This window comes from Aethalodelphis obliquidens, unplaced genomic scaffold, assembly GCF_003676395.1.
Source record: "Aethalodelphis obliquidens isolate GAN/ISIS:26980383/991018 unplaced genomic scaffold, ASM367639v1 scaffold5, whole genome shotgun sequence".
Lineage (NCBI taxonomy): Eukaryota > Metazoa > Chordata > Mammalia > Artiodactyla > Delphinidae > Aethalodelphis > Aethalodelphis obliquidens.
The window spans coordinates 32,219,109-32,243,822 of record NW_020837949.1 but is presented as its reverse complement, the minus strand read 5'-3'; the positions used below and the strand labels follow the sequence as shown (position 1 = coordinate 32,243,822).

General features: G+C 42.9%; 1 protein-coding gene across 10 annotated transcripts in view; it reads left to right on the top strand.

The window, feature by feature from the left end:
* ST7 (suppression of tumorigenicity 7) overlaps positions 1-21,850 on the top strand; it is a 256,441-nt gene extending 234,591 nt beyond the window's left edge. For 4 of the 10 annotated variants that reach the window (XM_027102111.1, XM_027102109.1, XM_027102114.1 and 1 more), the window contains 4 exons: positions 1,491-1,641; positions 11,120-11,212; positions 13,757-13,896; positions 21,510-21,850. In XM_027102111.1, the coding sequence (XP_026957912.1) occupies positions 1,491-1,641; positions 11,120-11,212; positions 13,757-13,896; positions 21,510-21,605 (480 nt within the window). In that variant the 3' untranslated portion in view covers positions 21,606-21,850. The other 6 variants (XM_027102116.1, XM_027102110.1, XM_027102115.1 and 3 more) reach the window with 3 other exon arrangements.
* The last annotated feature ends 2,864 nt before the right edge of the window (positions 21,851-24,714 follow it).

Genomic DNA, 24,714 nt, shown 5'->3' with positions numbered 1-24,714 from the left:
GCGCGTCCGGAGCCTGTGCTCCGCAACGGGAGAGGCCACGGCAGTGAGAAGCCCGCGTACTGCAAAAAATTAATAATAATGATGAACACCTTTCATGGACCAGCCTGGGAAGAGGTCTTACTATCATGGAGGGCCTTCAAGCCCACCGGCTCCGCAAGTGTGAGGGCTGCACGGCTGCTCTCCGCTGCTCTCGGGGTGGGCTCTCATTTCCTGCTCTTCCTGCTTTGAGGCCTAAGGCTTGGAGCTTTCTTCAGATAACCAGACCCAGAGCAAGGAAAGTTTCATTTGCTGAACCAAGAGGCCGGAATGTGTCCACCTGGCTCTTGCTGGGCGGTGTGCCCTGATGCCAAGCATGCTAACAGGAGAGGAAGCCTAAAGGCCACTGCACCCCACGTGCCCAGTGTATGAACCCACAGCAAGATGAGAGCGAAACATTGATGGGTGTCTTGTGACCCATTCTGTGGATCCGGATTCTTCCACTCTTCCCCCTCTTTCATAAATTTAAAATTGTTGGACATCTCTTCTCATAGCACCTCCTTTCGCTGTATTTGTGCTGTTTTCATGAAACACGTACCTCTGTGGTCTGCTAATCTCCATTTTACAGGAGATGACTGGGTTGTTGTGACAGTGGGTGGTGGTGGTGGGGTGTGTGTGTATGTGTGTGTGTTGGGAACGAATCCGGAGGGGAGGTGGTGAAGAGTGGAGTTCGGGGAACGCCAGCTGGCAAAGACAAGTGAGCATCTGCAAATATAAAATACCGGCCTGAATTTGCTTCCCTTTCTATTCTATGGTAAACACGAAAGAGTACAAAGGGAAACTTAGTCTGCTGTGAGCCCCCAGGAAGAATATCCATTCTTGCCCTGCGCTCCTGAGACCCCTGCAGTGTTTCGGAAAGGAGCCGAAAGAACAGTGTGGTTTGGGGTCTGTACTGCTCCCCTCCCTTGGGTCTTCCTGTGCCCAGGCTGCCACCCCTCTTCCTCCAGCACCTGAGCAGCTACGGGTGACCCTTTCTGCAGGACTAGGGCCTTCTCCTTGATAGACCTGTGAGGAAAACCTAACGGGCAGTGCTAAACATCCTCAGGTCTCTCCAGTGTGGTTGGTTTAGTCATATGAAACTTCTTAACCTTCATGTGTTTGTTTCATGTATTTTCATTCTGGTTACAAGATTATACCAACTTATTGTGTCTTCTAAATTTTCCTCTTTGCTGTTTGAGTCTGTATATGTATATATATATTTCTTTGATTAGAATATCTTAGCCTGAAAGCCTCTGATGTTCACTGTAGGAAACTAGTACAAGGCTAATTACCTGCCAGCAAACTTTGCATTGCTGGATGTTTCAGTAATTGCCTTCAAATGTAGTGAAGAGGTTGCAGGTTTGATGAAATGCTTACGAGCGGCGGCTTTAGGGAAATCAACCTCTCCATTTTCCATTCTGAATTCCAAATTACTGTGTATTAACACATCTGTCTCCTGCCTTTTTTTATTTCAGTACCTACTAGAAATGAAAAGCTTAATTCTGCCCCCAGAACATATCCTGAAGAGAGGGGACAGTGAAGCAATAGCATATGCATTCTTTCATCTGGCACACTGGAAGAGGGTAGAAGGGGCTTTGAATCTTCTGCATTGTACGTGGGAAGGCAGTAAGTAATTTTCTTTCTTTGAAATGTTTTTAAAGCATGAAAAGATGCTAAAACTGTTTTTCCCCTGAGTGTTCACGGTGAGTGATGGAGATTTGCATATCTATAGCTCTCCTTCTCTGTGATATTCCATCACCAAGAGATGGTTAATTACTCAGGCTCTCTAGTTTCCCAGTGGTGGCGGGTGTTACTGTGGTGATCCCATCTCTGCAGCTCAAAAAGGCAAGTTTATACAGTGGATGGGGTGAGTCTGGGCTATCCTGGCAGAGGAGCATTTTACAGCTGGAAAACCCTCTTTGGAGACCTGGACAGCCCCTCGGCACCATGGGAACCTTTGGCGTGGGGTCAGGCCTCGTGCTGGGCTCTGATGACCACTTCTGGATGGCCTTTCTGGGAGGGTTGGCTGAAGAGCCGCAGTTATCCTCCGGGAGAGCTGGGTTAGCCAAACACAAACGAGCAGCGGTTACGCTTGCTTCAGAACAAGAGCAGTGGCCGCTGGACTCCAGTATGGTGGCAGGTGTAGCATTGTGCGTTAAGGGATAAATGCCTGTTAGATGGATGTGGGGATAAACTGATCTGAGCACGAGCTGGGCACCATCATTCCGTGTAAGGAGAAGCGGCTCCAACGGTGGGTGAGACGTGCTCCCTGCCCTGGAGAAGCATTTCATCCAGTTGGGAGGAGTCATCAGCAGCATGTAACAGCTGCCCAGTGATTCTTCAGACAGGAGAGGCCTATGGGGTGGAGCAGGCATGGTTAACCTTATGGGTCATATGAGATTTGAACCAAGCCTTGAAGAACTGGGACGGTATTATAAGCAAGGACACTGTGAACAAATGCTAAGCGGTGGGGCTGTTGGGGAGAATGAAAATTAAGGAAAAAGGCTCAAGATTGTGGATTATTGGACCACATATATATTGACACTCAGTTATCATTAACTTAAGCAAAACAAACACAACATGTAGCATGGGTTTTTTATTCCCCCCTCTCATGGGGAAAAGAAATATTAGAGTCTTCAGATAATTTTTCCTTAGTTCACTCCTACTCTGATTAGCCTCACAAATGAATGTCTTTTTAATTCCTTTCACTGTTTATCTTTGCTCCTTCCATTTTCATTTTGCTAATCTTCTGCTCTTCCCTTTTCCTGCCCTTCCCTAACCCAGCAGGAATCTAAACTGGTGCAGGAAGGGAGGGGGGGCAGCCGAATGAGATGGAGTAAAAGTAACTTGACAGGGGACTCAGGTTGATTGAAAGTTTTTTGTTTAGTTGTTTTGAAAACATTTCTTTAGAGAATTGATAGCGGGTCAAGTTAAATCATTTACTATTTATAACTTGAGGGATATCGACTTGATCGATGTTTCTACCCCTACTCTGTAAGTGTGGTAACATACTCCAGGTGTCCTGGTCCCGCTATTTGGGTATGTTAAGACAGCACACTCTGCTCAGGGTGTGTGTGGACATGTATGCAGTCCCCTCTGGCTTGGGCTTCTTGTTGCATTTAAAATGTTCTATCCAGATGAGACAAAAGGAATTTTTATTTAAACATGAGAAAGAGACAGAAAAAGCCCAGCAAGAATAAACATGAGAGGCCTCACCTAGTGTTAGTCGTGGTAAAATTAAATGGACAAACTGACTTAACCAAATAAGAACGTATTTATAGATCGGTACCTTGGAAACATAGTAATAGAAGCTTATTGATTGGATCTAATTGATAAGAAAGTTACCAGTCCTATAGAAAAGGTCAAAAGCGGGTGGGCAGAAGTGATGAAGACACAGTGTCAGGAATGGCATAACTATTAAAAAAAAAAACCATGAGGAAATTCTGTTTGGAAATTAGTTACCCATATAATCATGTAACAATAGGGAGATGCTCTGGAACAACTGGGAAGGACAGTGAGATTGTGAGAAATGTGAAGTGACATAGTGAACCCCACATCAAGCAGTGTAGTACCTCTGAGGGGATGTAATTACCTCTTTATTAGAATAAAAAGGGGTGAGTTTTTTGTTTTGTTTTTGTTTGTTTATTTGGTTTGGTTTTTTTAAACATCTTTATTAGAGTATAATTGCTTTACAATGGTGTGTCAGTTTCTGCTTTATAACAAAGTGAATCAGTTATACATATACATATATCCCCATATCTCTTCCCTCTTGCATCTCCCTCCTCCCACTCTCCCTATCCCACCCCTCTAGGTGGTCACAATGCACCGAGCTGATCTCCCTGTGCTATGTGGCTGCTTCCCACTAGCTATCTATTTTACGTTTGGTAGTGTATGTATGTCCATGCCACTCTCTCACTTTGTCCCAGCTTCCCCTTCCCCTCCCCGTATCCTCAAGTCTGTTCTCTAGTAGGTAGGGGTGAGTTTTTAGACATAAAACAGTGTGGCAAGGTAGTCAGGGGCCTATAGGAAAGATAAATTCAGCATCTGATCCTTACAGATAATTAAGAACCAGGAAGTTACGCTGCTGTTCAGTTTTCAAAAAGAGAGCCATACCATTCAGTTTTAGAAAGAAAAGAGAACCATGAGAGTGCTTACCAGGTGCTAACTACCTTGGAGGATCCCAAGAACCTTGAAGAGTGTTTGTGTAACAGTGTAATTCACAGAGGGTTTGTATTGCCATCATTTCATGGACTCCTGATAAATTTCTGAGTTAGGCAGGACAGAGGTGGCCATCTTAGTTGATCAAGAGAGGAACAGGTTCATTGAGGTGAGTACCTTGTTGAACGTCCTGCCAGCACTGTTGGCAGAGCCAGGTTCACTTTTTCTTCACTGCTCTTTCCTATAATACCAGCTATTTAGGCCTTTCCTGAATTGATTAAGGATAAGAGGATCAGCCATCTCTGAAACATTTGTTTAGAAGCCATCAATTTACACCACTGCTTACAGTCTGGGGTATACCTATGCCCTTTCTAGTGTTTTGAAAGTTAATCATTCTATATAAAATTATATTTTTGTTGTTAAATATTGACGTAAACATTTTAACTATAGAATGAGCCCAATTCTATAAAAAAAAATACATTCTATATATAAACAAAGGTAAGAGACTGGAAATAAATACATCTTTAAGTAGATTTTAAGTGATTTGGTTTTTTCTTCCTATTTGTATTTTTCAAACTTTCTACAACAAGCATATATATTTTCTACAGGCATAAATATGCATGTGTATATATGTGTATGTGTATATATATGTATATGCATGTACTTAGAAAAATAATCTTTCATTACAAACAGTTTTGGTCTTTTTTCAAAAACAGAGCTATAAATCTGTCTTGCAATTCAGAAGAAAGAATTACCACTCCAACTTTAGACAATTGTGTGTAATTGGTTGACAAAACTTCTAGATTTGTGTCCATTCTAAGTTAAATGGAGGCATCAGGGCTCTGGATTTTAAATCAAAAGGGCTTGGATTAGAATTCTGACTTAGCTACCTATTAACTGGTATTAACTTACCCATTTTTTGAAAACTGTGAAGCGCTGAAGGTACTGAATGCCATCACCCCATCCCAGATTGGTGGGCTTCAGGGCAGTTGCCCTCAGGGCGGCTACAGTACCAGAACCTCTCCCTCTCCCTCTGAGGTCAGTGGGGCTCCCGTAGACGGCCTGTGCCTGAGCGCAGGAGGCTGCACTTCCTCCAGTTCACCACTGGGTGCCGCATTTTGACATCTCCAGCCTCAGGGTCTAGGTTTTTGCCTTTAAATCATTTCTTTCTTCATTCTGAAATTTAAGGCCATTCCCCAACTCCCTTCCAGTTTCCCCTTTTCATTAGAAAGATAATTCAGGGAGGAAGGTAACAGTGCCTCATTTCACCATGTTCCATGTTAAAAGTGAGTATTCTTTTAAAAAGTCAGTTTATCTTTTAGAAAAAATTTTAAAAGCCTGACTTATGTCAAAAGTGTTAGTTAGGGGTAGGGATGAGGTATATTTTTCTTTGATTTTTAATGAGTTTATTATGTCGGAGCATTAGTCATCTTGTGGAATTAAGTGAGTTTCCCACCAATCAGGCTGAAATAACTCACATTTTTGTTAAAACCCCAAAGTCCAGCTGATGCATGGCAGAGATTGTTTGGGTTTGAAACATATGGTGGTTTAAAAAAAAAACAGAGTCCTCAACCACAAATACATCAGCATTTCAAAGGTTTGTAAAATATTTGATTCATCACTGTCCCAGCCCCTGAAATTACACAATATGTTCCTCAAAATCAAGATAATGAAGAAATGGGGAAAGTTTTAATTTATAAGGTTTAAAAACATGTTTCTTAATTCATTACACAGCTGTCACATTATCTTAATTATATTTATTTTAAACACTGTAGGTTCTGGTTACGCTCACACACGTGCACACACACGACTGCAAGTGTGTGTTGAATGTAAAAGCCATATATGAATGAGGGATCTCGTTGGAATTGTGTATTATTTACAATGGTATCGCGCCTTATGGGGCCCTATTTTAAATGGCACATCTTCTATTTTACCTGTATTAAATACTGATGTGGCCTTATCTCCCTTCTACCTTGATCTTTTCAGGGCTCTGTTTTGGCTGTATTTATTTTGTAAAGCAGAATAGTCTGCTGACCACAGCTGTGAACTTTAAGGTTTAATTTTCAGGTTCTATATATCAGAAGGCTAGAGTGCCATGGGGTAAATCGCTTAGCTTTTCTTTGTTTCCATTTTTTCCACTTGATCAAGTAAGACTCTTTATTTTCTTTTTGGAGATTTTTTTTCCAAAGAATTCACTAAATAATGTATAAGATTTGAAGGTGGTGTTTTTTAGGGGGACTAGGCAAAGTATTTCCTTTGAGAGGAGAAAATGGTCCATTGTTGAAGCAAAGGATGAGATTCTGATTCTAATTTATTCTCTTTGAACCTGATGGTAAATGCTACTTGCTGTAAGATGTGGTCCTTAGGGCATTTCCTCTAACCAAACCTTTCCTCCAAAAGCCTGGCACCTTTGGGACTGCTAAAGAGAAATTCTTCCACCCCTCACCCCATAGATCTAAGGCTAAATTTTATAATTTAGGAGAAAACAATGGCCAGCTGAAGTCCCTGGCCGTAGCCAACTTAACACTAGTAGCCAGACTCCAAATATTATTCAGCGCTTCCCCACCTACTGCCCAGTAGGACCAAGCTTGCTCCTTTCAGTTATTCAGTTTTGAGCCGCTGACCGTACTTTGGATCCACTGGGGTTTTTAAAGGGAAAAATTCTGTCTCTGCCCTATTGTGCATTAACTTATTCATTCCTTTATTCAATTAACATTCATTGAGTCCCTCCTTTGTGCCAGGCATTCTTTTGGGGATACCAAGATGAGTCAGACTCTGAAACGCTTTGAGAGAAACATTAGTGTGTGTGTGTGTGTGTGTGTGTGTGTGTGTGTATACACATATTCTCACAGATACATACACACACATGTATAATATATAGTGTGGATACAAGCAGTGGAAGCAGGAACAGAGTGTTACAGAGTGTTGCAGGTCACTAACAAATTAGTGAATCTGCTATAAAACTCTAGAAGTTTTCTTCAGAATTGGAATGGAGCATCATGTAATCTAACCAAAGGAAAGTGGTTTTCCCAAGGCCATATAAGTAGATAGTGGAAAAACGTGGATCAGAACCCAAGCTTTTGACTTCTGAATTTTCCTTATTGTGCCCAAAGTCTCACAAAAGACAAAGAGCCTTTATGGCCAGTTGCCCACATTACAGTCAAAAGTGAGAACATAAAATGTGTATTTTGATGAAAGTTTTCTGTTCTATCATTTGCACTTCTAATTGTTCACAAACAAGCAGCATTTTCACTTATAAGCTAGAGTATGACCTGTTAGAGAAAGGAGGAACTTGGGGTTAGTGGAAAGGCATGGTAAAGAGAAAACTAACTTTCATTGAGCAGTCAGGCACTATGTGTGGACACGTTGACCTCCGCTGTCACACTTAGTCCCTTTAACAGCCTCTCGAGGTCCTTGGTGTTCTCATTTTTACGGCCGAAGAGACTGGACACAGATTAATGACCCACCCAAAGTCATACAGTTGTCAGCCTGGTCAAGTTTGACTCATCCTGAGCTGTCACCTCCACCACTCCCCCATTAGGTATGGGCTATCACAGGGGGACTTTCACTCTTGTTTTCCTGATTATTGGCTCATCTGTTTCCCACCCTGGGTGGTCAGCTCCATCAGTGCAGGGGCAGTGCATACTTGGCTCACCTTTCTATCGCTGCTGCATGAGGAAGGCACTCAACATTTTGACCATGTAGAGCTGGGATTCAAACTCAGTTCTTGCTATTGCAAGGGGTCTGTATAAAGTTCTCTGAGATCCTCTTTGAAAGGCAACATAGACAAACAAAGTATCAAACATTACCTTCTATCCTTGTCTACATTGTGGACAGGATGAGAGCACATTAGAAGTCACTGGGGAAATCAGGAATTAATTTGTTCATGTAACCATCCTTCTGTTCGTTCTTTGGTTCTGTTGATTCTTTCTCCAGTATTGGTCGAGTCTCTGATTGGCACAGCACTGCTAGGCTTGGTGCCTAGAAAACGTGTCTGGGCAGGGGTGGAAAGCAGCTGTGTAACGCATCACATGTCATTGTGGAGAGCCTGCTGTGTTCATTAAGTAGTTCCCAGTTTCATTTTGCCTCTCCCACAAAGGCACAATAGAAACCAAGGTAGGGGAGGGGATGGCACAAAAGGAAAATGCAACAATGCCACTTGTGTCCCGTGTATTAACTCTGAGTGGTCCAGGTTTTTGGTTTCGTTTTTAACCAAATACATGTACATTTTTAATTCCTCTGAAGTGTATGTTTTTTCGGACGGAGATTTTTTAGGAGGTTTTTAGTCAGTCATGAAGTAGATCAAATTCATAAAATAGTTCAAATGACCTTTTTTCCATTCTTCCTTGCCCTGCGAAATCAGCGTGTTACTGTTTGCACTTGCAAAAGTTCTGGACATTCGGCTCAAGCCACGAGGTTCTTGTGGAGCAGTGTCGTGTCTTTGCAGTGAAAGGGACCAGGCGGTGGGAGGTGAAGCTGGCCCGGCTCGTGCAGTGCCTCCTCCACTCTTTGCAGACCCCCACTGCTTATCGCACACTTTGCTGGGCCCCGCACAGCAGGGTGGACCAAGGATAGAATTGCAAACAGAAATTGTGCTTGCTTTTGTTTAGTGAAGCCAAAAGTCTTAATATTATTTTATGAACTTGATGTAAATGACAACTGACATGAGAATGAGAAATTTTAAGAGCACATAAGCGTCTTTACAATCCCAGGGGTTGGGGGCAGAGGACAGTACAGAAAGTGTGTGTTTGTGTGTGTATTCTTTCTTGAGTCGTATATAATCAGTGCCTTCACCCTCTCCAAAAAGACCAGAACTGATTAGAAGAAGGAAAAGACTAACTTGATGCACAGAATTTGTATGCATGCCAAGTCCTGGAGTAAAAACTATTTGGCGTCTGACTGAAAAGACACCAAGCAACCATTTGATGTCTATGGTTGAACACTCTCAAGGTCTTGCACTCCTATATTTCAGTTAAAAAATTGCTCCCTGAAGTGCAAACTGACTTCAATTTTGAACAAAATTTAGCATTCAAATTTATAGCCACTTTGAAAACTGAGGGTTTATTTATATCATATGAACCTGAACAGATTCTTAATTACAGCAGCCCTAGTGCACATGGAGAATCTGGATTTCAAAAAAAAAAAAAAAACTTCCACATAGGTTTTTCTACATTTTTGAGATGCTTTCATAGCAGCCATCATTCATGGGAAATAGTATTAAAATCCTGCCATACTGCAGTTTAAATTTAAACGCACTGCTTCCCAGTAGAGAGTTTAGTGTATCCTATAAAGGCACTAAATGGATTTTTTCGGTTTTGTAATTTTTTCCCTTCTCTTGCAAGCCTGATTCTACCGAGAGAGATGCTGGTCCCTTTGAGTAATCTTTGTGTGTTAACAACCTGTACAGGGAACTCCTCTCTTGCTTGTTGTAATGGGCAGAAGTCATCTTGGTTTGCATGAAAGAGAAGGTCTGATTGAACTAGGGTGAGCCTTTCATTTTAAGAAGAGTTAAAGTCTGGGGTGTTTTTAATGTTTTAATCTCTGTTTAAGAGGTTTCTGTTATGAGAGGAAAATTGATAACATTTTTACCTCAGCCAACTGGCTCTGCTCTAATCCCACGTTTATAGTGATTTATATTCTCCGTGGCAATGTGCTGTAACCTCAGAGTGATACCACTGTGGTGTAGATTGACTGCATTCCAAATGCTGGAATCACATACATAATGTTTTTACTTTTAAATAATATTCAGACACCAGAATAAATACCATATGTGCACTGATGCTGGTTACAATGGAACCTTGTCATTTCTTGTGAGGGAGAACATTCTTTGTTTCTGATTTCTGTTTGAAATAAGTACGCAAAAGATAAATATGTACATTGACAGCATTTTGAGAAGGCTCAGGTAATTGCACAGCTGAGGATGTAGCTAGGAGTCCTTGAAATGTAGCATTTAAGACTGAAAAGGCTGCTGTGTTGCCACCATCCCTTTTTGACACACATGAAGGCAAGGACTGTAATCTGACATGCCCAGTGTAGGGTTTAGTTTTTATATTTTATAGCTACAGCATGCTGTAGTTACCGGACATCTGTTGAAGAAAAATTACCTCGAGTACTGTTCATAGAAACAGTGAGACTAACGTGCTGATGACCTCGTAACAGGGAGAGTAACACACGTGATAACGGGAAGGGATGGATTGATTGGAAAGTCATAATTCAGTGTGAGACCTAATGTTATCTGATGCCACGAAACCAGAACTTACGTGGCCTGATATCATCAAAATACAGATAATCAGTCTCTCCAGATCCATTTTTTCCCCACATGATGTTGAAGATTTAAAAGTTTCATAAAGTTTAGAAATACCTCCCAAGTCATGCATTTTTAGGTTCTTGTTTTCATCCATCTTGGTTGGAATTCTAATCCACCTAGACATATTTTTTAAATAGACATGCTAGAATGCCTTTCATATTTGTGCATCTGTGACACGATCCAACAAGTCAGTCCACGTTTGCTTCTCGGGGAAGCATTTCTATCCAGGTTTGCGTTATTACCATCAGGTGAGCTATATTGAATGAGTGCTTACGACGTTTTCGTAATATTTTGTAGATGAGGAAACCCTGGGCATTGGAATTGCTGGCTTTCCCTACTCCTCTGCACCCCCATCCCCACTCAGTTTTGTGAGGTTCTCCCAGAATATACAGTGTGAGGTTAATGTGTGAGGCATACCTCATGATGCATCTCTGTCAGCTTATCTAGCACATGACTCAGAGTTTGGGTACGTCTTGCCTCCTTCATGGGAGCTATTTGTAGAAGTGTTCAGTGTGAGACCTAATGTTTTTTATAATTTTATAATGTGAGCCATTATAAAAATGCTCAAAAGTCTCTTTGTGGACTTGAGAAGTTATGAGACAAATATTGTACCTCTAACGTATTGTCTCTCCTTTGCAGCTTTTCGGATGATCCCTTATCCCTTGGAAAAGGGGCATCTATTTTATCCTTACCCCATCTGTACAGAAACAGCAGATCGTGAGCTGCTTCCATGTGAGTCTCCCCTCCATAATCCTCCCTTTGGCTGGTGAGGGTGGTGTGCCAAAGACTGGGATGGGAAGAGGTGGAAATGATAAATGTTTATGATGTTCCTTGTCTTTTATTACTCTTCTCCCAAACCCTGTCCTCATTTGATAGCATAAGCATTAAAGTGAGTTATGTGTGTAGGTTTGGCTTCCTGCTTCTCCACGTCTCTCCAGATTCATCAAAGGGAAAGACCCGCCCAGGTCTGAAATGTAGATGAAGAGCCATCATGTACTGGTTGGTCTGAGCGCAGAGACCCCTAGTTTGGGGCAGAGACCCCTAGTTTGGGGCAGATGCCCCTTGCTGGGCTGATCCACTGTGCGGGGCTCGGCCTGGGCTCTCCCTCTGGTCAGAGGCAGTCTGCACAGACCGGAGTCTGGAGGGGAGGCACTGGCTTCAGAGGGAGCTGCAGATGAGCCATGGGTGGGAGGGTGGCACGGGGACGCTGGCATTGTGGCCAGAGGCGGAGTCGTGGGCAGGGTGGGGCTGCCCTCTGCGGTGATGCGGTGCTCTTCGCCGGCGGGATTTCCCGTGGGCATCTCACGGATGGCGCACAGTGAGCTGGTGTAACGTGTGCAGGGCACACGTGCAGCCTCAACACTGTATATAGCAGGCGGCAGGCAAACCCTGCCCTCGAGGGCCTTACAAGCTAGCAGTCGGGGGGCCCATACCACACGTGGAAAGTATGATTTGGTTTACTGTAATGCAACATTGTTTTGACAATTCCGGCTAAATAGTTATTATCAAATTATACTGTGTATGAAGAGCATGTCCAGGCTGTTCATGTGGCCCTGACTTAGGACATACTTTCCTCCCTCAGATAATACGCTCCAAATCTTGGTTGCTCTCTCTTCCCCGTCCTCTCTTCTGCCACAACCACCCTGCACCAGCCCCAGCTACGTCACATCTCATAGCTGTAACATATTTAAATGCTTTGCCAGGAGGGCCAGTATAACTGTGGAGCCCTGAGTGTTGGCAGATTGTTTAATGCCCACGTTTTTGAGCTGGTCGTAAATCTCCAATGTAGTGGGTGCAAAACAAGGCTGCCGTCTCAGGTTGAAAGAGCAGGAGGCAGCTCTCTCATTTCTTTGCAGGACAGACCCACTGGGAGACATGTTACCTTGGGAGCTGGGAGACCTCAGAGGGGTGTGGTTCCTCACCATCTGAGTTTATTGTGGAAAAGCATCGGGTGCCTCGCTCTGCATTAGATTTGATTTCAGAAATCCCTGTGATGGGCCCATGCTTTACCTTTTGACTCCCCCTTCAGGGAGATCCTTGTTAACATTTACGGTTTCTGGTAAGAAAGGCAGTTTTCTGAAAAGTACACTTTTAAAATGTTTTAATTGAGTCCAATCATGTTTCCATGGGGATAGATTCACTATTAGAACAAGATTACAGTTCTTAAAAGAAACTGTCTAGGAATAATCTTTACAGTCCTGGAATAGAAAACTATTTTTCTATCTATAAATAAACTATCACGTTTATTTATTTGAATGCAGTGGTTCAAGTCTGATCTCCCCTCAAAATCATTGGGTGCTGAGGGTGAGGATGGGATGGGGGTAGGTGGCTTTACATGTTACCTGCGTGCTGCACGTGAGTGGTGTAGTGTCCACGGTGGTCCCGAGCACATGTCCACCCATGAAGAATCCTAGCAGGTTGACATCCCTGGATTCAGGTGCATGTGCTCGTTTGTGCTTTGTCCCTCCTTGGCCCTCTACACCCTCAGTTTCAGCAGAGTGGACTACTGCTTAGAGCTGAAAGGTCAAGGAAAGGCTTGAGACCTTGGATTTCCTGAGGAAGATGGAGACCCTCGAATCTTTTGGTTTGAGTGGCAGTGTAGTTCACACACAGCCTCACGGCTCCCCTCCACTGGGCCAGCCTCAGTTGCTTTTCTGTCTGTGCGGACCACTCGAAATTTAAAAGTTATGAAAGGCTCTAAAATCTCCCATTTTTGATGGATGGATGGTCCTCGCTGGATGTCTCTCTATCAGGGTGGCACCCTCCACTGACATAGTTAGATTGTACCAGGAAAAAATACAAGATACACTAATATCACCCTATCACAATGATTTAAAAACTACAGGAAAAGTGAAAACCTAGAGAGAGGATTTTTTTTTCAGTATACTTGACTTTGGATTTTCCAGGTTTTGTTCAATGAACATGTGTTTTATAATTTGAATAAAGTTTTGTTTTATTTGTGTTTGCTTTTGCAAAAGAAATACTGTATATTAGGCATAGATTGTGTTACTGTCCCTGCCCATGAGTGTGTGACATCCCCAAATTAGCCCTATCATGCCCTAGATAGAGTTCTGAAGGTTGAACGTGGACTTGGGAGAAGCAGATAGGCCACCAAAGGCTGGCTGAAATGTGGGCTCTTCTTCGTTCCAGGGCCCTACCTTTTTCATTTCCAGCAGACTTGAGCCAAAGCTCTGCAGAGTCAGTCCCACCTACAGAAATTCCCTGAGAATGCATTTTACTGCAGCCCTAACACTTCCCTTTTGATCTTCTCCACAGCTTTCCATGAAGTCTCAGTTTACCCAAAAAAGGAGCTTCCCTTCTTTATCCTCTTCACTGCTGGATTGTGTTCCTTCACAGCCATGCTGGCCCTCCTGACACATCAGTTCCCGGAACTCATGGGGGTCTTTGCGAAAGCTGTGAGTATTTGCCAAGGGGGAGGCCGCAGGCAAGGGGCAGGCAAGTCAAGAGAAGCAGCATAAGAGAAAGAGAGGAGTGTTGTGTAGAAGTGGACGTGCTTGTATTGATCCTTTGCATACTGTTCAATTTTCATTATCATCAGTGAGATCAAGGGTTGAGGGTCAGAATGAGAAAGTGTAGCTTGTTTGTTACCGCATGCCTTGCCTATTTCACAGACACAAAAATTCTCAGCAGTTCCCCTAAAATAATGCATGAGGTCTAAAAGAATTAAAGAATTAAGGGAATCCTAGCAAATGAAAAATACTTGGGAGATTTTTCAGTTTTGTATAAATTGAATGACATCATTTCTAATCTTTAGATATTGTAGGTCTTTCCTTCAAGAAAGATAGAATTTACATTTTCAAAGATGATTTAAATTTAAAACGTTTTAATGTCTACAAATTAAATGGCTTGTTTGGGGAATGAACTGAGAGGGTGTGAAGGGTGGGTAGTATTAAGAAGTATACAGATATGATATTTAGAAGTATGGAAATCCATTAAGGGTCTTTAAAGAGGGTTATGGAGAAGGGCTTTAATAAGAAAAGCCATCTGCATTGACAACCAAGAACCATTGTTTCCTTGATGAAAAGTGACCATTTCAGCTTGCACATGCGGTGAGGATAAGTTTACTGATTTTGCCACAGAGGAGTTTCAAACAGAAGGAATAAGGAAAAGAATATCGATTGTTTCCCTGGAACTCCATTCTGATTTCAAGGCGAGTGGAGTCAGCAAGGATGATTTCTAACTTGGCTGGGTTGATTTAATCCCTTTCCAGATGATTGACATTTTCTGCTCGGCAGAGTTCAGGGACTGGAATTGCAAGAGTATTTTCATGCGTGTTGAAGATGAACTGGAAATCCCACCGGCACCTCAATCTCATCATTTTCAAAACTGAACTCATCACCCTTCTTCCCCCACCACCACAACTGCTCCTTCTCCTGTATTCCTGATCTCCGCCAGTGGCACTGATATCCACCCAGTTACTCAAGCCAGAAACTCAGCAGCCCTCCCAAACTCTTCCCTCTCTCACTCCTTATATCCTGTCTGTCTTGGCTTTCACAGTCTGTCGGCTCTAACCTCCTGAGCCACTAGGCATTCGGTAAATGGAATTCACCTCTTCTTCTCCCATGGCTGTCTCTTAGTTTGGATCTTTGTGATTTCTTGCCTGGACACCTGCAAGAGTCTTAACTGGTCTCCTTGCTTCCAGTCTTATCCTCTGCCAGTATTTCTTTCATACTGACAAAAGAATGATCTTTCTAAATTGCAAGTCTGAGCATGTCACTTCCCTGCTTGAATTTCTTCAGTAGTTTCCCACCAGCATCAGGATAAAGTCCCAGATCTTTAGCATGGCATACAGGGTCCTTTATGATCTGGCCCTTGCTTTCCTCTTCAGCCCCATCTCTCTCCCAACTCTTGCACAGACACTGGTCTTGGGCCACAGTGAATTGCTCACCATTCCCAGATGCTTTTGTGAGCCTCGGTGCCTTTGCACGTACTGTTTGCTCTGCATGGAATGCCCTTCCCCATTATCATCAGCACTTGTACAGTCTACTAACGCCTCTTCATTCTTTTATACTCAGCTTCCTTTCTAAGTTTCTCCCAAGCTGAGTTAGATGTTTCTCCTCTCAGCTCCCACAGTATTCCATGAATACCTATATTACGTTTATTGTACTGTATTATAATTGTTAAAAACTTGTCTGACCCCCTTGTAGAATGTGAGCTCTTTGCGAGCAGGACTGTGTCTTTCTCATCTCTGTATCCCCAAAGCTTTGCACAGTGCCTTGCACATAGTAGGTTTTCAATAAATGATTATTAAATAAATAAATGGTAGTGGTTTCTGCAGAAAGAATCAGTGTAAAAAATTAGATACAGCTTAGCATTTCTTCTCTTCTTTTATAATTATGATCACAGACAGAGTTGAAAGGGACCTTAAACTGCCTTCAACAGTAACTTGATGAAGGTCATTTAGACTCATCTGGAATACTTTTAGCGATGGAGTGTTCACCTGTTCAACATGGAAGCCCATTTCCATACTGGATCACTCAGAACTCTTCTTGATACTGATAAAATCTGCCTTCCTTTAATTTCCACTTATTTCCTATTCTACTCTCCAAAACTATAGTGAACAACTCTACTTCCTCTTGCAATTTCTTGAGGCAACTAATATATTCATGGCCACCTCTCACCTCTAACTTACTACCTTCTCTTTTCTTCAGGCAGAATGTCTCCAATTTCCTTAAGTCTTCTGTACATGATATGATTCCTGAACCCAGTATCACCCAAGCTGCCTCCTTAGATGCTCCCTAGTTTATGGGCCTATGCTATTCATTATTTGCTTCTATTCCCAAGCCAACCTTTGAGTTAAAGCAGTTACCAAAAGTCTGACTAGATTAGAGTGTCATGTAGTAAAATTTAAAATAAGAATACATTTACAACATTAGTCAATGTCATTCTTCATTGAACTAACAAGCAGCTCTTGGTGGGAATTTAGGATCAGGACAGTGATTCTCAGCCCCTAGTGTGCACAAAATTCACCTGGCCCTACCACCGGAAGTTCAGAGCCTTGAGTGTTAGCACCCGGGAATCTGCGTTTTTAAACAAGCCCCGCCCCCCCCCCCACCGATTCTAAGGATGGGGGTTGAGGACCATTTCCTTCAAAGAACACTGGTCTCAAAAAAGCCAGCCTTTGAGCAGCCGTTTGCAGGTGCATGGTGCGAAGTCAGAGCTGTTGAGGTGACAGGTTTCTAGGAACCAGCAGTTTCACCCCGGCTGCTCCTTGAAATCATCTAGGGAGCTTAAAAATTACAGGTGCCTGATCTCCCAACCCTGGGGACTCTGACTTAGTTGGTCTGGGATGCAGCCTGGGCATCTGAGTTTTCAGATGCCCCCCTAGTGATTTGGGTGTGCAGCCAGGGCTGAGAGCCCCTGTACTGAATAAAGTAACTGCCTGAAACTGCGTCGCCCAGGGAGAGGGCTGGGAGGAATGGAGGGTAGTACATAGAATACGGCTGGGTGTTCTCTAGGTAAGGCTGTGTAGCCTCCAGAATATCACAGAGATGTGTTCGTTATGGATATTAGACCAAGGGCCACTCTCCTCATTTAATGTTCCCAAAGCTTTGTTTTTGAGTCAAGGACCAGATGATTAAATAAAATATAAATTTACCTTTATGGTCTTCGTATTTTATACTCTACCAAGGTGTGGTAGTTTGGTCAGCTACTCAGAGTTTTCGAAAGTAGTTTAGATAAATTTGCTTTTAAACCTCTGTCTGGAGGATCACATTCATCTTGCCCTTCATTAAGGTTTAGCAGTACTAAAACGTCTGGAGAGATTTCATGGGGAAGGAAGATGGATGGCCTGAAGGAGACAAGCCCCATCTCCCTCCTCCTTCCCCCCACTGCTCCGGAGTCTTCTCCACATTTTCACTCTTGTCACTTCATCAGGCCCCTGGTGAAGCCCCCCGCAGGTTATCACAGCTGCCCTATAGGCTGCCTGCAGCCATTTGCAGCTTGTGAAAATGATTTTCTCAGACCTCGCCTGAGATAATGTCCCTGGGATAATGACTCAGTAGATGGAGAGAGATTGCACTGCCACCCGCCAGGCTGCGTGCAGCTTGGGAACTCTCCAGTGTGTTTACATGTTGATATGCAGCCAGTAAGGAAGCCCGCAGCCAAGTGTGAGCCACTGGAAAATAGTAAAATGAGAGGCTTCAACTCTCTCCGCCTAATCTAATCTACCTCAATGACTTAGGACTAACTCTTCCTAGAATGTTTGGTTACCAAGATAAGGTTGCTCATATAAATAAGTGATCATTCCAAACCCAGCCCCTCACAGAATGTGGGAAGGTCAGCATGCTGACCTCTTCTGTTTGAAGGGCCCTGTCTTTCCTCCTCTGGTCTCTCTCCTTCCCTGAGATCCAGCCCCCTGACTTCTGACTCTTGTCTTCAACTTATGCGCCCTGACCTCTTTGAAGTCTGATATTGATTACAGTGAAATGTCAATTGTCTGATTGCAGTAGGGCACCTGGAACTTATTCAGATAAGCAGAGGCGTTTCAAACGTTAACGAAGCACGTTGCGAGCCATGACCTTCTTCTACATAACGGTGTTTCGGGGAAAAGGAGGATCGGGCGACTGAAGTGTTGCTCTCTCTTTTTTATTAGTTCAGTTGCTTTTTCTCACCACAAGACACTGATTGAATTATGGTGCATTTTGGACCGTGTATGTCTGCCCCCAGGACAGAAGTTTTGGACATTGAGACAGATGAGCTGTTCCAGGGTTGCCTGGTGTTGCTCATTCAGACTTAACTTTTCAGGCAATAAAATTTCCCAAGTCCCTAAGTGAAACTGTTGTTTCTCTATGTGCATTGGTTGAGTCTTCAGCCAAAAAGTGTTGACTGATATTCAGTCGTGCAAAGAAGCATCCTAAGTAAGCAAAGCATGTTCCACCAAACGTTTTTTGTTTAATGCCTCCTGATGAAAGCCACTGACCTTTGGTTACTAAATGAAAAGGGCTTAAGGGTTCCAGGCACCCCATTACATTTTGCTGCTTCTTCCTTGTGGGCGAGGGTTGGGGAGGAGGTCTTGGAGAGCGCTGCTAAGGAGGAAGGTAACCTAGCAACAAAGGGTGCTCATCGCAACTGGGGTGCTGTGAGAGAATTAGGATCTCTAGGAAAGCGTTCAAGGCATTCTCTTCTCGATTGTCCCAAGGATAGAACATTCTAGATACGAGAGAGAGCAGTAAATGATCACATACATGGGAGGTATTAGGAGTTAATTCTCTTGTGGAACCTGGTCGAGAAGCACAGGTGTGTCCAGGGGGCCAGGGCTCACTGCATCTTGCTGCGCAGGGTGGAAAGAGGGGCATTTACAGACCACAAACTGGGCGAGGCCTGCCACTTAATTTCCAGAGGCCTCCCTTTTACGCTTTTTATCCAAGTCAGGTCAGTGACCAAAACTAAGCAAATAGACGGGCCTTTATTTTGAACCAGCTTTGTAACAACATCTCCATTCATTCTGCTACCCAAGCTGAGGCTCCCTGGTGTCCCCCCGTTTAGTGTATGAAGTCGCCCAGGGTGTAGACTTTGAGCGATTCCTATCATCTAACCACACTGGCTCACGCTAATGCATCACTTGTTCCCACCTCAGTCACAACTTCGGTGGTTATAAGTCTGTTTGGGATTAGGTTTGCAGGATATGATAACTTCACCAGCAAAATCACCTTGTTCAGTGGGCCTCATCTTCCTGCCCCTGTCAGCATCCTCGGTTCATCCAGACTGCTTTAGCACCTAGCTCCTCTTAATGGAGCTGAGTATTACAGGCAAATGCCGTGTGTTATGGAGCCTTGACAATCTCTGATTACAAACAAATGGATAAATGTTATGTGTAAATATTTTTAATTCTACAGTGTTATCATGTCGGTCTGATACAATCAGTAGACTTGTTCCATGTCATCCTCTCAGAACTAGGATTTTACAAACTCTTTCGGGGCAGCTCGGGCAGTAATTACTCATTCCTGGGCCTAGTATCTCCCACAATGCCTTCCAACCGCATCCAGCTCTAAACTGAGAAGGACAGGCAGTCCATTAAGTAGGGTGAGCATCCCATGTGGTACTGTGCACCCAACCAAGGATAATTTCAGAAGGTTGCCAGGCATTGCCCTGTATCTAACACCCACTTGAGGAAAGAGCCATCCTACCTTCACTCAAGTACTAACGTGGCTGCCTTTTTCTTAACTGCAAGTTCCTTAGCAGCCTGGCACTCAAGGCCCTCCCCAGAGTTATGCTAGTTGCTTTTGAACTCTACCTCCATCTCTTCTAGTCATACCAGCTGCTTTCCCCACTCTGTTCCAGCTGTTTATTGAGCCTGGAAGGCCCACCTGCTCACATGTCTTTCCTTACCATTCTTACCCCATCTCTGTCTTTTCATACCCCAGCCATCCACTGGGGACTATTTCAGTCACCTCATTTTCAGTTTTTCCTGTTCCTTTCGACAAAATGGATTCTCTCCCTTTCCCAAACCTTCCTGGTGCTTTGTTTGTGCGTCTATCTTCTACTCTGTCATGGTCTACCTGGTATTGTTACTTTGCTGGGTACAGGTCTTAGTGGCTCCCTTCCCCAACCCCTAGGCTTTGAGCTTCCTGACAGTGGGACTTTTGTCCTAGACGCTTTTATATCTCACCCAGTACTTAAGTGCCTTACTGAGTAAATATATTCAATTGATGTAAAAGATGCAGTACAGAGAAGGGTTCCGAACCTTATACTCTCTCGAGTTTTCGTTACACAAATCTCGCACTTGATGGTCCTGCCATAATGTGGTACAGGCCTTCCCAGTTTGCATTCTACTGGTTCTTTAAAAAAAAAAAGAAGAAGAAGAAGAAGAAGGACAGATTCTGAGGTCATGTAAATTTGGGAAACTTGCCTACCATACCCCTTCTCGAGGACCCGCAATCCATAGAACATATGACCAGTAGAGGAGACTGTTTCAACTTCACTACATTCAGGTCTACTAATTTGTCTGGCCTCAGACGATGTTCCCCCTCTGCGTATGTACTCATGTCCTACAGCACACTTCTGTGGGAAATTCTTGGTGGTGTAGACTGTGCTGTGCTATGGGCAAGGGATTGGGACAAAGGACTCCACCGTACAAGAACCAGACATTGAACCCTAGTGAGACGATACCTTGGTTCTGAACAGAGAGCAAGGAAACCCATCCAAACGCCCGTCTTGTGCCTGATTGGGTTAGGGCACCTCTTCTGCCAGACGCTGGATGGCTTGTGGAGGGAGGCTGATTCTTCACGAGAACATAATCAGAACAGACTTGAGATTATGTTAAATGAGTCTCAGGCAAGGCGCCTGACTTTCCTAAAAGGCACAGATAATAAGCATTATTCTCTACATGAAAAACAGAAAGGAATTCAGTAACCAAACGAAAGAGATCCCAAAGCTCTCCTCAGAGCAGCACCTTTTCCACAAGGACGTGTCGTCCATGGACTGGCCAGCTTGCTGCCCTCCCCAAGGCTCCCGTGATGCTCACCACTAAGCAGGTAGTTCAGAAAAGAACATGGGCTGCAGGTGTTTGGGAGACAATAGGATTCCAAAGCAATTCACAACCATACGACAAACTGGACTTTTTTTTTCTGTTGTTGCCTTTTCCACTTAAAGCTCTATAACTAGGCAAGCAGGTGGAGAAGTTGTCACCATTTTTTTAACTCTTCTGCTCACTTGCCACCCATCTGTCAGTCCCTTTTGATGGCACTGGTCATCTCCATGGGCAGCCCTCAGATCCTGAAGGCTGGTTGGAAGGCCTCAGAACTGTGGGCAGCTGTCAGAGGAGTGAAGGGCCTGTCAGCCAACACTTCTCCCCCTCATCCATCAGAGCCAGGGGGGTGGATGCAGAAGCTGGAATGTAGGTTTGTTCGTCAACCAATGTTTCCTGCGAACATAAATATGAAATCTTAGCCTTTGGAAGCTTTTTATAATGCAGAGACGTAAGATGAAAGCATGAGTTGGAGAGGTTCGTTTTGATGTCTTGAACAAGATTTCTCCTGACTTCTGCGCTTTTCTCGTTTGTTCGCAGTTCCTCAGCACTTTGTTTGCCCCCTTAAACTTTGTCATGGAGAAAGTGGAAAGCATCCTCCCATCCAGTCTTTGGCACCAGCTGACTAGGATCTAGGGAAGCCCACCCGTCCTTCCACTCACCTCACCCAGTGGGCTGCCACCATCTCTTCGTGCCAACTCCTCGTGGACTGCAAGAAAGCATGACTTTGAAAAAGGGAAGCCATTCCGAGATTTTAAAACCTTCATGGACTGTCTGTTCCATATTAAAAGCTGTTTTTGTTGTACAAAATTCATTGATGTTCAGTTCTATTATATTTTGCTTTCAGAAAAGAAAAAATAAACTTTTGTGTATTGCAGCAACCAGTTGTGTCTTCCAGCCCTAAAACTGTTGGTGTCCAAATAAACCTACAGGTTACATTTAATTTACTAAGGCCCCAGATCTGCTTAGTGCAACACAATGGTTTTCTATGCTAATGGACCTCCTTTCACCAGGCCCTCGGCACCCCTACGGTTGGTGGCTTAGAAAACAGACTCTCTCTGGCTAAAAAGTACCATCTTTTTCAGCCCCAAACTGTATGTCCTCATAGGCTAAATGCACAAAAGAAATTTCCAGCATGAATGACAGGAAGCGTGAATGAAACGAAATGTATGTGCCATCCCAGGTTGTTCCAATTCAGAGACTCTACTCACGGAATAGAACTCAGCACTGTGGTTCTAGGAATCATTTTACTTCTGCTTTCTGAAAACTTGTCGTGAGAAAAAAAGTTCTGATGAGAGCTACAGAGCCAATAGTCTATCGTAGGACCTGACCACTTTCAACATTGCCATTTTTTAAATGTTTTCTCATAAGGGTCATTTTTTTTTTTATCATGTTTTCATTCTTGATGCTTGCGTGTGAGCGTTCTGAGTGTTTTCATGATCTGAACCATAGTGGTCGTTTGTCTTCACCATCTTTGAAAGCCTTCTACATGAGTCACACCTGCCAAGCATCTCTTTTTTTTTTTTCTTTCTTTAACATCTTTATTGGATTATAATTGCTTTACAATGGTGTGTTAGTTTCTGCTTTATAACAAAGTGAATCAGCTATACATATACATATATCCCTATATCTCCTCCCTCCTGCGTCTCCCTCCCACCCTCCCTATCCCACCCCTCTAGGTGGTCACAAAGCACGGAGCTGATCTCCCTGTGCTATGCGGCTGCTTCCCACTAGCTATCTAATTTACATTTGGTAGTATATATTAGTCCATGCCACTCTCTCTCTTTGTCCCAACTTACCCTTCCCCCCACCCCGTGTCCTCAAGTCCATTCTCTACATCTGCGTCTTTATTCCTGTCCTGTCCCTAGGTTCTTTCATAACCATTTTTTTGGTTTTTTTTTTAGATTCCATATATTATGTGTTAGCATACGGTATTTGTTTTTCTCTTTCTGACGTACTTCACTCTGTATGACAGACTCTAGGTCCATCCATCTCACTACAAATAACTCAATTTCATTTCTTTTTATGGTTGAGTAATATTCCACTGTATATATGTGCCACGTCTTCTTTATCCATCCGTCAGTGGACACTTAGGTTGCTTCCATGTCCTGGCTATTGTAAATAGAGTTGCAATGAACATTGTGGTACATGACTCTTTGAATTATAGTTTTCTCAGGGTCTATGCCCAGTAGTTGGATTGCTCGGTCGTATGGTAGTTCTATTTTTAGTTTTTAAGGAACCTCCATACTGTTCTCCATAGTGGCTGTATCAACTTACATTCCCACCAACAGTGCAAGAGGGTTCCCTTTTCTCCACACCCTCTCCAGCATTTACTGTTTGTAGATTTTTTAATGATGGCCATTTTGACCAGTGTGAGGTGATACCAACTGTAGTTTTGATTTGTATTTCTCTAATGGTTAGTGATGTTGAGCATTCTTTCATGTGTTTGTTGGCAATCTGTATATCTTCTTTGGAGAAATGTCTATTTAGGTCTTCTGCCCATTTTTGGATTGGGTTGTTTGTTTTTTTGATATTGAGCTGCATGAGCTGCTTGTAAATTTTGGAGGTTAATTCTTTGTCAGTTGCTTCATTTGCAAATATTTTCTCCCATTCTGAGGGTTGTCTTTTTGTCTAGTTATGGTTTCCTTTACTGTGCAAAAGCTTTTAAGTTTCATTAGGTCCCATTTGTTTTGTTTTTATTTCCATTTCTCTAGGAGGTGGGTCAAAAGAATCTTGCTGTGATGTATATCATAGAGTGTTCTGCCTATGTTTTCCTCTAAGAGTTTGATAGTGTCTGGCCTTACATTTAGTTCTTTAATCCATTTTGAGTTTATTTTTGTGTATGGCATTAGGGAGTGTTCTAATTTCCTTCTTTTAAATGTAGCTGTCCAGTTTTCCCAGCACCACTTATTGAAGAGGCTGTCTTTTCTCCATTGTATAATCTTGCCTCCTTTATCAAAAATAAGGTGACCATATGTGCGTGGGTTTATCTCTGGGCTTTCTGTCCTGTTCCATTGATCTATATTTCTGTTTTTGTGCCAGTACCATACTGTCTTGATGACTGTGGCTTTGTAGTATAGTCTGAAGTCTGGGAGCCTGATTCCTCCAGCTGTGTTTTTCTTTCTCAAGATTGCTTTGGCTATTTGGGGTCTTTTGTGTTTCCATACAAATTGTGAAATTTTTTGTTCTAATTCTGTGAAAAATGCCATTGATAGTTTGATAAGAATTGCATTGAACCTGTAGATTGCTTTGGGTAGTAGAGTCATTTTCACAATGTTGATTCTTCCAATCCAAGAACATGGTATATCTCTCCATCTGTTTGTATCATCTTTAATTTCTTTCATCAGTGATTTATAGTTTTCTGCATACAGGTCTTTTGTCTCCTTAGGTAGGTTTATTCCTAAGTATTTCATTCTTTTTGTTGCAGTGGTAAATGGGAGTGTTTCCTTAATTGCTCTTTCAGATTTTTCATCATTAGTGTATAGGAATGCAAGAGATTTCTGTGCATTAATTTTTTATCCTGACCCTTTACCAAATTAATTGATTAGCTCTAGTAGTTTTCTGATAGCATCTTTAGGATTCTCTATCTATAGTATCATGTCATCTGCAAACAGTGACAGCTTTACTGCTTCTTTTCCAATTTGGATTCCTTTTATTTCTTTTTCTTCTCTGATTGCTGTGGCTAAAACTTCTAAAACTATGTTGAATAATAGTGGTAAGAGTGGGCATTCTTGTGTTGTTCCTG